The sequence below is a fragment of the Chiloscyllium punctatum genome, chromosome 26, assembly GCF_047496795.1.
Source record: "Chiloscyllium punctatum isolate Juve2018m chromosome 26, sChiPun1.3, whole genome shotgun sequence".
In the NCBI taxonomy this organism is placed as follows: domain Eukaryota; kingdom Metazoa; phylum Chordata; class Chondrichthyes; order Orectolobiformes; family Hemiscylliidae; genus Chiloscyllium; species Chiloscyllium punctatum.
Window position 1 is genome coordinate 64846947 of NC_092764.1, and position 12837 is coordinate 64859783.

The 12837-nt window shown below is 41.7% G+C and overlaps 1 protein-coding gene across 4 annotated transcripts in view; it reads right to left on the reverse strand.

The window, feature by feature from the left end:
* The window catches only part of dnaaf1 (dynein axonemal assembly factor 1), a 126959-nt gene that overhangs the window by 110754 nt on the left and 3368 nt on the right, over positions 1-12837 (reverse strand). For 2 of the 4 annotated variants that reach the window (XM_072547562.1, XM_072547559.1), the window contains exon 1: positions 1674-1711. The exons of 1 other annotated variant lie outside the window; for it this stretch is intronic. In XM_072547562.1, coding sequence (XP_072403663.1) covers positions 1674-1698 — 25 coding nt within the window. In that variant the 5' untranslated portion in view covers positions 1699-1711. Of the gene's footprint in view, positions 1-1673; positions 1712-2585; positions 2614-12837 lie in introns of those variants that run through there. One more of the 4 variants, XM_072547561.1, reaches the window with a different exon arrangement.

The following is a 12837-nucleotide window of genomic DNA, read 5'->3' on the forward strand; positions in this document are numbered from 1 at the left end:
TTCCTAGAACCATTCTTGCATATCACTTCTGCACCCTCCCCATAATTTGGCACCCAGAATTATACACAACACTTCAGCTGTAGTCTAACAAGTGTCTTGTACAAGTTCAACATCACCTCCTTGCTCTTGTACTCCGTGCCTCTAGTATTAAATTTGAGAACAGTGTCTGCTTTACTAAACGATTACTGTGCTGTCCTGCAAGCCACGCACATATACACCCTCACCCCTCTACTTCTGCACTCCCTTTACATTTATACCCTTACTTTATGTTGTCCTTTAATGTTATTCCAATCAAATTGCATCACCTCTCACTTCTTTGCATTGACTCTCACTATCACCACCAACTTGTAAATGTCCCTTTGAAGTAACACGCTGTCCTTCTCTCAGTTCACAAAGGTTGCCAATATCCAATTGAGTTTAGATGACTCAGCAGTGATCTTACTAAACAGAACACGGAGAGGCTGGACAAACTAAGATTGTTTCCTCTGGAGTCATGGAGGCTGAGGGAAGACACAACAGAGGTTTATAAAATTATGAGAGGCATAGATAGGGTTGACAGTCAGGACTGAAAAGTCTAACACAAGTCGGCATGTATTTAAGCTAAGGGGGAGAAAAGTTCAAAAGAGATATGAAGGAAAAGTTTACTTTAGAGATAGGTAGGTTCCTGAAACACGCTGCCAGCAGCAACGCTGAAGGCAAATACAACAGGGGCTTTCAAAAGATGTTTAGACAAGCACATGAATTTGCAAGGAATGGAGGGATATGGACCAAGGGCAGGCAAAAGGGATTTGTTTAATTTGGGTTTATGCTCAGCACAACATTGTGGGGTGGATATTTAGGGGAGAAAAAAGGGCATAGAGGAGGTTGGGTACTGAATACTTTCAGGGTCAAATTTGATACATTATTGATTGAAGTGGGAATCAAACATCATAAGCGACAGACATAAAAGAAAAGGTTGAAAGTAGAAAACACCACCAGATCAATTGTGATCTTATCAAACAATGGTGCAGAGGAACGAACAACCACTTATAACTCATACGGTCATAATACAGAAGAAATGATATTCAACTAAACACTTGGAAGACTGAAACTGCTGCCTTCATTCCCTGCTCAGTTTCCTGATCACCAACTTTGCCTACTCCATAGCTAATGCTGGAGGCTGAATCAGTCTTCTTGAATATTCTGATCTCTGCTCCCTCTCTCCCATCCTTGTATGGCTCTCCTCTCTCCTTCACTCTATTCCTTCCTCTGACGCCCTCCTTCCTAACCTTGCCCCACACCCTTCTTACCTCTGGCCTCATATCCTCCCTTACTTAGCTCATGCCCCTTCCTCAATTCCATCCATGTCCCTGTCCCTCACTCTATTCCTTTTGACAATCTATCTCCTTCCAGCTGTCCCCCACACTTCCTCACTTTGTTCCTATCTCTGCATCTTCCCTCAATGTTACTCATTACTCCCTCCTCCCCATCATCCACCTCCCTGTTACCACCCTCACCTCATTACTCCCAATTCATCCTCTCCTCTCCCTTCCTCACCATTACCATGACTCTTCTCTCCTCCTCCCCATAACCCACTCCCATCTACCCAATTAACCTGTTCCCTCCCCTCCTCATTACACACTACTCCCCACCTTCTTATAATCATCCCTCCCAACCTTTCCATTACCACCCACCCCTCCACACCAACCAATCTTCCATTTTGTGGGCAGCACAGTGGCACAGTGGTTAGCACTGCTGCCTCACAGCGCCAGAGACCCGGGTTCAATTCCCGCCTCAGGCGACTGACTGTGTGGAGTTTGCACGTTCTCCCCGTGTCTGCGTGGGTTTCCTCCGGGTGCTCCGGTTTCCTCCCACAGTCCAAAGATGTGCAGGTCAGGTGAATTGGCCATGCTAAATTGCCTGTAGTGTTAGGTAAGGGGTAGATGTAGGGGTATGGGTGGGTTGCGCTTCGGCGGGGCGGTGTGGACTAGTTGGGCCTAAAAGCCTGTTTCCACACTGTAAGTAATCTAATTTCATTCCTCTGTTACCAGTCCATCCCCATACCTTTTCATCCTCTTGCTTTCTTCTCCATTAACAGAATCCCTTACCCTCCTCCTAACTATCACATTATCCCCTCCACATTCCTCTTCCTCATTGCCCCACTTTTCTTCTCCTTATTACCCACCTGGTCCTCCCTAGCTCCATATTAAAGGCCTCCCTACCATCTATTAACCCCTCCCAATTATCACCCATCCCTCCTTCTCATTATACCCTCCCTCCCTCCTCCCCATTCGCCCCCACCCTCCTCCACATTACACCCCTCCCATTAACCTCATATTCTAACCTCCTACCCGGTTACAATTCCATTACACCCTACCCTCCTCACCTTTATCTGCCTGCTCCTCCTTTCCTCCCACTTCCCATTACCCCCCCCCCATCAGCCCACCCCTTCCCATTAGCCACCTCCCCATTGCTCTCCCCTCTCTATCACACCCTTGTCTTTGTCATTACACGCCTGTCCTCGCAATGTCCTCCCTCCACGCCGTCCATTACAACCCCATCCATCCCCTCCTGCCCTCTTCTTTCGTCCCCCCTCTCACACTCACTCTCTTCCTCGCTCTCGAGTTCAGGACGCCACTGGTTGCCAAGGAAACAAACCGTCAAACATCCCACAACACCCCGCGGCACCCGCCCCGCCCCCGGCACCAGCCCGTTCTGGCCCCGCCCCCTCCCCCGTTGCCAACTGTACGCACGCGCAGTGCCGGGACGGGCAGGCAGCTTCTAGTAAGGGGTTTCTGTTTCTAGGTTACTTTGACCTTTTATTAACATCATTAGGCTTCTCGGAGACTACTGGTTACTGCCTAGGAGTAGGTCAGTGAATCCTCACAGTGCAGGTTGTACTGCAGGTAGACCCACAGGTAAAGAGTCTCCTCTCCTTTATTTTTTTTATTTCAAAAATATACTTTATTCATAAAATGATTTGATGGTCTGTACATTTGGTCATGCCATACATATGTCCACATTTACAAACACAGATTCGAATTTATCCATGTCACATACAGGTCTGTGCATTCTCCTCTCCTTTAACCTTCTTTACCAGCCCCTTGTCACTGACTGCAAGGCCATCGCTCAGTTTTCTGTCACTGCCTCCATCTCTACCTTCTCCAGTTGGTTTGGGGTGACTGGGGAGGATGTCTTCTAGAACAGGGGTTTGTGGATCGACTCATAATCATCAGCAAATGTGGTTCTCTGCCTGGACCACTCACTCACTGTTCCTCTTTTTTTTAATGGCGGGGGGGGGGGGGGAGAGATTTTAAACTACTCAGTGAAAATCATTTTTAGACAGTGCGTCCATTCTGGGACAGGCCAAATAAAAACACGCACGGGAATTCCTACCGGCCCGGCATTCAAACCGGATCTCCATTAACAAACATATAGCTTTGGACCCTGTTTACCAACCTTTCAGAAACAGAAGTGATATCACCCACCACAACAAACCAAGACACATAAATGGCAAATGGGACAAAACACCAGTGCTTTGCTGTAGACTCACTGATGATGTTACCTAGCATGGTCACAAAATGTCTGAGAACAAACCCACCAGCTCATCGAGCAAACTGACAACCTAATCATTTATTGAGTCATATAGCAAACCTTTTGGTCCAACTCATCCATGTCAACCATATGTCCTAAATTAATCTAATCTCATTTGGCCCATGATCCTTTAAACCCTTCTTATTCATATATCCATATAAATGCTATCGTACCTGTGGCCACTGTTTCCTCTGGCAGTTCATTTCCATACATGCACCATCTGCTGTGTGGAAAAGTTGCCCCTGATATCCCTTTTAAATCTTTGCCTCTCACCTTAAACCTCTGCCCTCTTGTTTTGAACTCCCCTACTTGGGGGACAAAAATACCTTGGCTATTCACCCTACCCATGATGTCATAATTTTATAAACCTCTGCAAGATCACCCCTCAGTCTCTGACTCTGCAGGGAAAGATGGCCCCAGCCTATTCAGCCACTCCCTATAGCTCAAATCCTCCAACCCTGGCAACATCCTTGTAAATCTTTTCTGAACCCTGGCAAATTTAACAATATCTTTCCTATAGCAGAGAGACCACAATTGAATGTAGTATTCCAAAAGTGGCCTCACTAAACAACTGCTGCAGTATGACATCTAAATTCCTATACTCAGTGCACTGACCAATGAAGGCAAGTGTGCCAAATGCCTCCTTCACCATCCTGTCTACTACTTGCAAAGAACTATGCACCTGCACTGCTAGGTCTTTGTTCAACAACACTCTCCAGTGCTCTACCATTTTGGGGAGTTTTGTTTTGTAAGAGGCTCGATTTTAAGTGTCATACTTACTGGTCAAAAGCAAGTTGCTTAAGCCTTTCAAATTCCAGTTATACCTGATTAGATCATTTTCTGATGGTATGGAATTTTTGATGGTATGCCTTTGGCACAAACTGGCCAAAGAAGGATATCATTCTTTGCGGCCTCCTAATCAGTGATACTATCCTCAAGGATGAAATGGAGACTATCTCCACAGTAACGGCAAGTGCTGGACTGTTGTGCTACCCACTTGAAAGAGTTGAAAATTTTCATCTCTCTCTCACCAAATTTAAGAACTAAATGAGAAAATTGCCTTAAATTTGTGATATTAATATGATCAAGATACATAGTAGGAGTCTATCATAAGGTCAAGCTGTCTTGGCTCAAGCTCCCATTTCTGCTGTTTTTCCTGAAATTCTCTCTATTTTCTGTTTCTTGTCCACATTCTTCCCCATCCTGTCTCTCTCATCCCCTCTTTTGCTCTTTGCTTTACCTTCTCTTATCTTGAAATTCTAATTCCTGCTGCTCCAATTGACTGCTACAGCCAAAATGGAGGAGGGAAACTTCTGCTTTGGTTGGCATATCTAATCATAAATATAAACATTTCTGTCCCTTTCCTGCAACAACAAAGTTTGAGGCATAAAGTTAAGATCTGAGATTGGAGGAAAGTGATTAGAAGGCTTCATTGTGTAAAAGAAAAGTTGCAAGAATGTTCTTAAATTTCATTGGGATAGTAAGTATGAATATCTTGAGTGCCTGAAGTCACTGAACTAAATGTTAACCCTGTGTGATCAGGTTTTGTGTATTTTTGTTCTTTGCTTTTTAAATGTTTTATATATAGCTTCTGCTTTTTTTCTGGAGATAAGTTTTGTAACTTATCAGAATTCATATCTCGATGGGAAATGGAGTTAGGAAAGTGTGGCTGTGATTGTGTTATACAGGCGTGTCAGTTTAAAAAAAAACCTATGAAGGCAGACTTAAGTGAAATATTCAGTGATGGGATTTTAACATGTTATTATGATTCTCCAAGATAAAAAGAAGAATTGTGGTGCAAAGCAAATTGATTAAAATTTTGAGGTTGTGGTGATATGTCCCTTTGAGTAGACTCGATGAGCCGAATGACCTTACTTCTGTGGTAGTGTTACTTCTGCAATTATAATTACTTCTGCAAGGTAAATGAACTCACACCAGTGTGTAATTGTATCAACTAAGAGCTGAGTCAACTAGAATGCAAACTATGTGGAGGAAATACCTAATTGTTTTTGTATTAGCTAAAATTGTATGCAAGAGTGAAACGTGACTGTAAAACAATGGTAGATGTTACAGACAAATAGATAAGGTGCTGTGAGGATGTAGGTTAAGCCAGATATGCTTGTACAAGCAGTAGTTATAAGCATCTGTTTCCCACTTTTACAGAAACACAGGAACAAACCCCAATTAAAAGGTCATAAGGGTCAGTATGGTTGGGGAAAGCACAGATGGAGGGAGTAGATAATGGTGAAGAAAGGATATACCTAACAATGGGTCACAGCAGGATGTGGTCAAACGGCCTTGTGAGGCCAGAAATAAGCATTTTGTCACAGATAAGGCTGGATAAGGCAAGAGATAAACAGGAGTAATGGGTGCCGGTCTTAGAGAAGTGGAAGATGTAAACGGGAGGAGCAACGGGATAAAAAAAGGAACCAACTTACATAAATATCGTGTATTCGTTGAATTCAGTGTGTGTGTGTGTGTGTGTGTGTGTGTCCCTGCCTTGTAGACAGTGGACATCACACCCTCTTACAAGGGTAAAATAAAAGACACTACTGATTCAGATCTTGTCTCGGACTGAAATTATTGAAGTGAGTGGGCTTTGTTTCTCACACTTCCACTCCTATTTCTTATGGCCTTATGGTCCCTTGAAAGAGCTAATAGCGGTCTTTAAAACAATAACTGCAAAATGTTTATTTGGAGTCAGAATGTTAAAGGTTTCTGGTGAGAAATTTCTTCCTTAATTACATTTGTATAAAGCCAATTGAAGAAAGCAGATTCAACAAATGACACCAATTTATTTCCTCTTTCCCTTACAATTCTGTGCTATTTAGTTTAATAAAAAATGTTCTAAATAAAAAAAACTTCAGAATTATTAAAATTGAATTGGCAATTCTGTAATTTCATTCTCTTGTCAGAGTGAACTTCCATCCAAATTTCATTTTAATATTACTTTACTTGTGGGGTGTGGGTATTGCTGGCTGACCAGAATTAATCACCTGTCCCTGGTTGCCCGCGAGAATCTTTAACTCTGGATAGTAAAATTTGCTCTTCTTAAATATCAATTGGTGTGAATCGATTCTTTAGAGAAAAAAACTGGAATTTTGAAACATTTGAAGTATAATTTTCTTTGAAAACGTCTGTCAAAGAATTTGAAAGTAAAATTCGAAATTACAAGGAGTGTAGTTTTCCCCTTGTTCTGAAAACGAGTACACATGGCTCCAATCTTGTTTTTTTTCAGATTACTTACAGTGTGGAAAGAGGCCCTTCGGCCCAACAAGTCTACACCGACCCGCCGGAGCGCAACCCACCCAGACCCCCCCCCCCCCCCCCCACATTTACCCCTTCACCTAACACTATGGGCAATTTAGCATGGCCAATTCACCTAACCTGCACTTTTTTGGATTGTGGGAGGAAACTGGAGCACCGGAAGAAACCCACGAAGACATGGGGAGAATGTGCAAACTCCACACAGAGTCGCCTGAGACGGGATTTGAACTCTGAAGCTGTAAGGCACCAGTGCTAACCACTGTGCCACCGTGCCGCCCACGGAAGGAAGGATGAGGGTGATCATGTAATAACATCCAATACTTTTGCCTCACCCCATTTAAATCAGAGAATTTACTTAAAAAGACTTGAGAATTTATAATGCTCAATAGATTATAAATTTGGGGTTTCTGAATTTGGGAGACATTAGGATTAATTAACCCATTCTTCCTGAAGCAGGATGTAGGAATTTTAATTTTGTTTCTCGGATACAGCATGGCACCTTCAAGAACTCCTGAATCTCTCTGTCAGTGTCACAGCACAATGATGGGCTAAAAACAAGATATCCCTTTGAAAATAAATGATTGTGAAGCGACCAAGCTGTTTATTAATAATGTACCTCAGTATAAGACACTACTGTGAAAATTTGGAGTATATTGAGTATCAGGTATTTTAAAAGTACAAAGCCTGGATACGAAAGTAATTATATTATGGTACCATTACTTGCAGTACATTGTTGTATACTAGCCCTCAGACACTTAAACCCCCAGCCTTCTATCACTACCCTTGTGTCCTATTATTAAGCTAGTTTCTGATCCATCTTGCTAAGTTTCCCTTGATTCCATGTGTTCTAACCTTCTCAATCAGCCTCCATTGTGAGACTTTGTCAAAAGCCTTGCTGAAATTCAAATTAACTTGATTAACTGAACTTTCCCCATTGACACACTTCATCACATTTTCAAAAAAATTGTCACACATTTGTCAGGCATGACCTTCCTCTGACAAAGCCAAGCAAATTTTCCCTAATTAACCCATGCCTTTCCAAGTGGGTATCAATGTGCTCATTCAGTATTTTCTCCAATTCCACTAATGTGAGACTCACCAGTCTATAATTTCCTGGTTGAGCTCTACCAGCCCTCTTAAAAAGATGAACGAGATTAGCCATCCTCCAGTCCTCTGGCACTTGCCCCATGGCTAGAGAGGAATTAAAAATTTGTATCAGAGCCCCTGCACTTTCCTACCTTGTCTCCTACAGCAGCATGGCATGCAGTTCATCAGGTCAGAGGATTTGTCTGTTTTTAAGATGAACAGATACTGCAATAGCTCCCATTTCCAAACTGTGTAGGTTTTTCATTATCCCCTTTCTTAAATTCCACACCTACCCTTTTTCTTTACCAGTCTGAAGATGAAGAGCAGTATTCACTCAATACCCTTCCAATATCCTGTGGCTTCACACACAGGTTGCCACCTTAGTCCGTCATGGGCCCTACTTTTTTTCTGCTTAACTTCTTCCCTTTAATGTATTGAGAAAGTATCTTAGGATTCTCCCTAATCCTGTTCACAAGTCCTTTCTCATGCGTCTGTTTGCGCTTCTAATTGCTTTCATAAGTTCCCTCCTGCACTACTTGTACTCATGTATTCAACAGCTGAATTGCTACCTTTGGACTTGCTAAAAGTCTTTGTCCAGTCATGGATTGTCCCAGCCATCCAGGATTCTCTGAACTTACTGCTCCTCCATCTCCCTCTAAAGTACACATGTTTGACCAGCTCTTCCCAGCTCCTTTTTGAATGCCCCCAATTGCTCCAATGCAGATGTGCCCTCAAGGAATTGTCCCAGTCTAGTGTGGCCAGATTCTGCTTTATAAAATAAAATCTGCCCTCCCCCCAATCCAAAGCCAGCTTTTGCAGGCCAACTTTATTCTTGTCACCAACAGATTTGAACTATATCATGTGGTCGCTGTTGTCGAAATGGTGCAACAGTCTGAAGATGTCACATCAAAACTTGTCAAGCTTCTTTCTCCAGAACCACATCCAGCATCACACCATTTGATAAGGTTCCCCACAGTAGGCTATTGCCTACCTAGGCATGGCATTGAGGGTGATTTAGCGATTTGAAGCAGAAATTAGCTAGCTGAAAGAAGACAGAGGGTGGTGGTTAATGGAAAATGTTCATCCTGGAGTTCATTTACTAGTGGTATACCACAAGGATCTGTTTTGTGGCCACTGCTGTTTGTCATTTTTATAAATGACCGAGATGAGTGTGCATAAGGATGGGTTAGTAAATTTCAGATGATACTAAGGTCAGTGGAGTTGTGGATAGTGCCAAAGGATGTTGTGGGTTACAAGAGGACATTGATAAGCTGCAGAGCTGGGCTGAGAAGTGGCAATTGGAGTTTAATGCAGAAAATTGTGAGGTGATTCACTTTGGAAGGAGCAACAGGAATAGAGAGAACTGGGCTAATGGTAAAATCCTTAGTCGTGTAGATGAGCAGACAGATCTCTATGTTTATGCACATAGATCCCTGAAGGTTGACACCCGGGTTGATAGAGTTGTTAAGAAGGCATACAATGTGTAGCTTGTATTGATAGAGGAATTGAGTTTCGGAATGGGAAAAATTGGGCTAAAAAATGAGTATCATGTGCACCTACTTTACAAACAACATAGTTTGGTTTACCTGGTAGATGGAAAATTCCAACACTTTATGTTCTGAGTTATATGTAGCAAAAATATTAGCAGAGGAACTCATATCCAAGTCGGATTTCCCACCCAAATGGATTCAGGCCAAAGGATCCATTTCACAGGTAAGGTCATTAAGAAAGTATGCAAGCAAATAGAAATTCAACAAAAATTTCACGTACCATATCCATAGAGCTCTTGCATGATTTAAACCGTGAATCGAACATTAAAACTCCACAACAGAGATGATACAGGAGTTGGGAAAAGTGGGTAACATTCTCGCTATGTATCTTGATACTCTTTCCAGTAATTCTAAATAAGAATATGGGACTCACACCCTTGGAAGTAATAATTGGTCAAGCCATTTAATTGCTAGAATGAATAATTGCCAGTAAGACTGATGCTGTGATCTGGATGCAATAACAGAATAATTAGAATATGGTGACCACTTAACAGTAAAATCTATGGATGCGTCAGGGACTTGAATAAACAGTTACACCTGTTTTGGAATGAATTCAAGTATGGGCAGGCAGTTAAAGACATGGAACAAGATCAACAGTTTGAAAATGACAGATACCAAGGATCATGTTGGCATCAATTTAAATTTTTTATTTGGCCTATTTTCTAATCAACCTGTTCAGAGATATTATTACATATTTCTGGTGCTGCTGGAACTTGAGCCTAGGCTTCCAAAATTAAGGACAGGGACACTACTCGCATGCCACAAGACAGCTTCTAGCACGGACTTTTCGAGGTAATGATGATAGGTGATACATTTGTGCTGATTGATGTAAAATTGGGGAGGAGATGGGACACTAGACACAATAAAAAGTGTACTACAATTCTAAGGAGCTTTACAATATGACTGGTGGGATCAGAGTTAATATTGTTACAAGCAGGTCATCATCATGAATGGGAAATGCTGACTGTGAATGTTGAAAATAACACTTACCTACATCCTGGACAATATATTCAGCTGCCCATGAGAGGAACAGGAGAATGAATCAGACAATGGTAACATCCACCAGTCACCATATTCTAATTATTCTGTTATTGCATCCAGATCACAGTATCATCATCAGCCTAAAAAAGCTGGGCAATATGAAATTGGTAATAATACTGACAGTTGGGAGTTTTGTACACTAGGTAAAATGGGTATTAAATTCTGGTATGATTCTGAAGGAAACTGGTCATTGAAGGGGTCTGACCAGAACTGAACATGGTACGTAAGGTGCAGTGTGACCAGAGGTGGACACATTTCACTTGGTGAATATGATCAAAATTTCACAATGAATTATTGTTGTGATGTAGGAAATCTGACAACTTCAATGAGCACAGAAAACTCCCGTGAGCAGCAACAGTTGTGATCAAAAAATCTGTGTGATTGTTAAGTTGCATTAATAGTGTCCAGAACACTAGGGTGAAATCCCCTGCTTTTATTGCTATGGGATCTTTAACATCCTACTGATGGGGCAGATGAGGCTTTCTTTGACATTTCATCCATCACTAGGCATCTCAGACAGAGTGAAACTCCCCAGCATTGAAAGCCTCGATTGTTTATCTCAAGATGGATCTGGCTACATTGACAATAAGAAATGCAGGTCACTTTATGAGCAAATCAGAACAACTCCAGATTGATTGAGAGCACGTGAAGCTGAATGGTGTTTGTACTAAAAAGCAAGGTTTTTCCCCAGTGTGGCAGTTGGCTTCTAGATAGGGAAAGGACCTCTTAGGAAGAATAGGAATTGATGTTTGCATTGAAATATTTTGTCTTCTGCCTGATTCACCGAGTGGGTAACAGCACATTAAACGCAGTCTACATTCAGACCACCCCCAAAGCATTGATGCTATCTTGGTTAAAGTCAGAAGTGACTTGTCTTCCTTCAAAACTGTTAAAATCAACTTGATTGATTGCTGAACAAAAAAGCAATAAATAACTGTAGATCCTGAAGATCCAAAACAAAAACAGAATTTGCTGAGAAATCTCAGCAGGTCTGACAGCATCTGTGGAGAAAAAGCAGAGTTATCATTTTGAATCCAGTGACCCTTCTTTAGATCGATTGCTGCATTATCTTGTACAATGCCACCTTTGTAAGGCTACATCTCATCAACAATGACTACCATGGACAGTCAGCTCTGCAATAACGCAGTAGTTCCATTCTAGTGCAACCCGGTATTATAATGAAACTGCATAATAGCAGCACTGTTTAAACTAATGGGACCCGAATTGTATGACCCTAACAACCTGGACTTGTTTTGATTTAGAGATGCCGGAGTTGGATTGGGGTGTACAAAGTTAAAAATCATACAACACCTGGTTATAGTCCACCAGCTTTCAGAGTGCCGCTCCTTCATCAGGTGGTTGTGATGAACCATTTGATGAAGGAGCAGCACTCCGAAAGCTAGTGCTCCTAATTAAACCTGTTAGACTATAACCTGGTGTTGTATGATTTTTAACTTTGGACTTGTTTCAGTTGTTCAGTTACTGCTCAGTGATAGGCTAGATGCTCTCTTCTCAATTGCTTTCACACAGTGCCCTCTGCGGGACTCTCTCTGTATCATTGACACATTAAAAACTACTGATAACAGACTTTATATCTCTCACATCTCTCTGTCGATAAATAAAGTGGTTGGATTTTTCCCAACCGGGGAGTTGGTGTCTGGATTGTTAGAGGATCCAGTAGAAAAGAGGAGAAATGGGTGTTTGTACTGAATTATAGTTTAACAATAAAAGAGTTGTAAATCTGTGTAAGTTTTCTACTGGCTGATTTAGCATGTGGTTATCTCTTTATCAACCACATTGAATATTCACTGGTGTAAACACCTTATTTAATGTCTAGTCTGAACAGAGTCCTGACTATTTTTAACAGTATTTGATCTGATTTCCATTATACCCCCTTCACCACAAGTATCTCTGTGGACTTGTTGATTATTCCGATCTGTAGTTGGATATTTTTTGGGGTTCAGTTCTTTAGATTCATGCACAATCATTTCAGGAGTTAGTCTCATGCCCAGTTCTTTTTTGTATGTGTGGCCCTTGATACTCAACTGTATTCAATTGCACTGACAATGTTCTCCCCACTTACACATTTGATCTGTTAAGAAGTATTGTGCACTCATCCAAAAGCTGATATTCTAAATACTTCAAGGTAGGTGTGCAATTTATTTCTAAGCTTGTCAAAAATGCTGATGAAGCAGGGCTTATTGAAGGATTGCATGAAAAGGGTAATGGCGAGGTGGCTGGAGCCAGGAAACCAGTTTCACAATTTGCAATGTAAAGTGTCAGAACAGTCATGAACGTAAGTAGGAAAAGTCTGGATGAG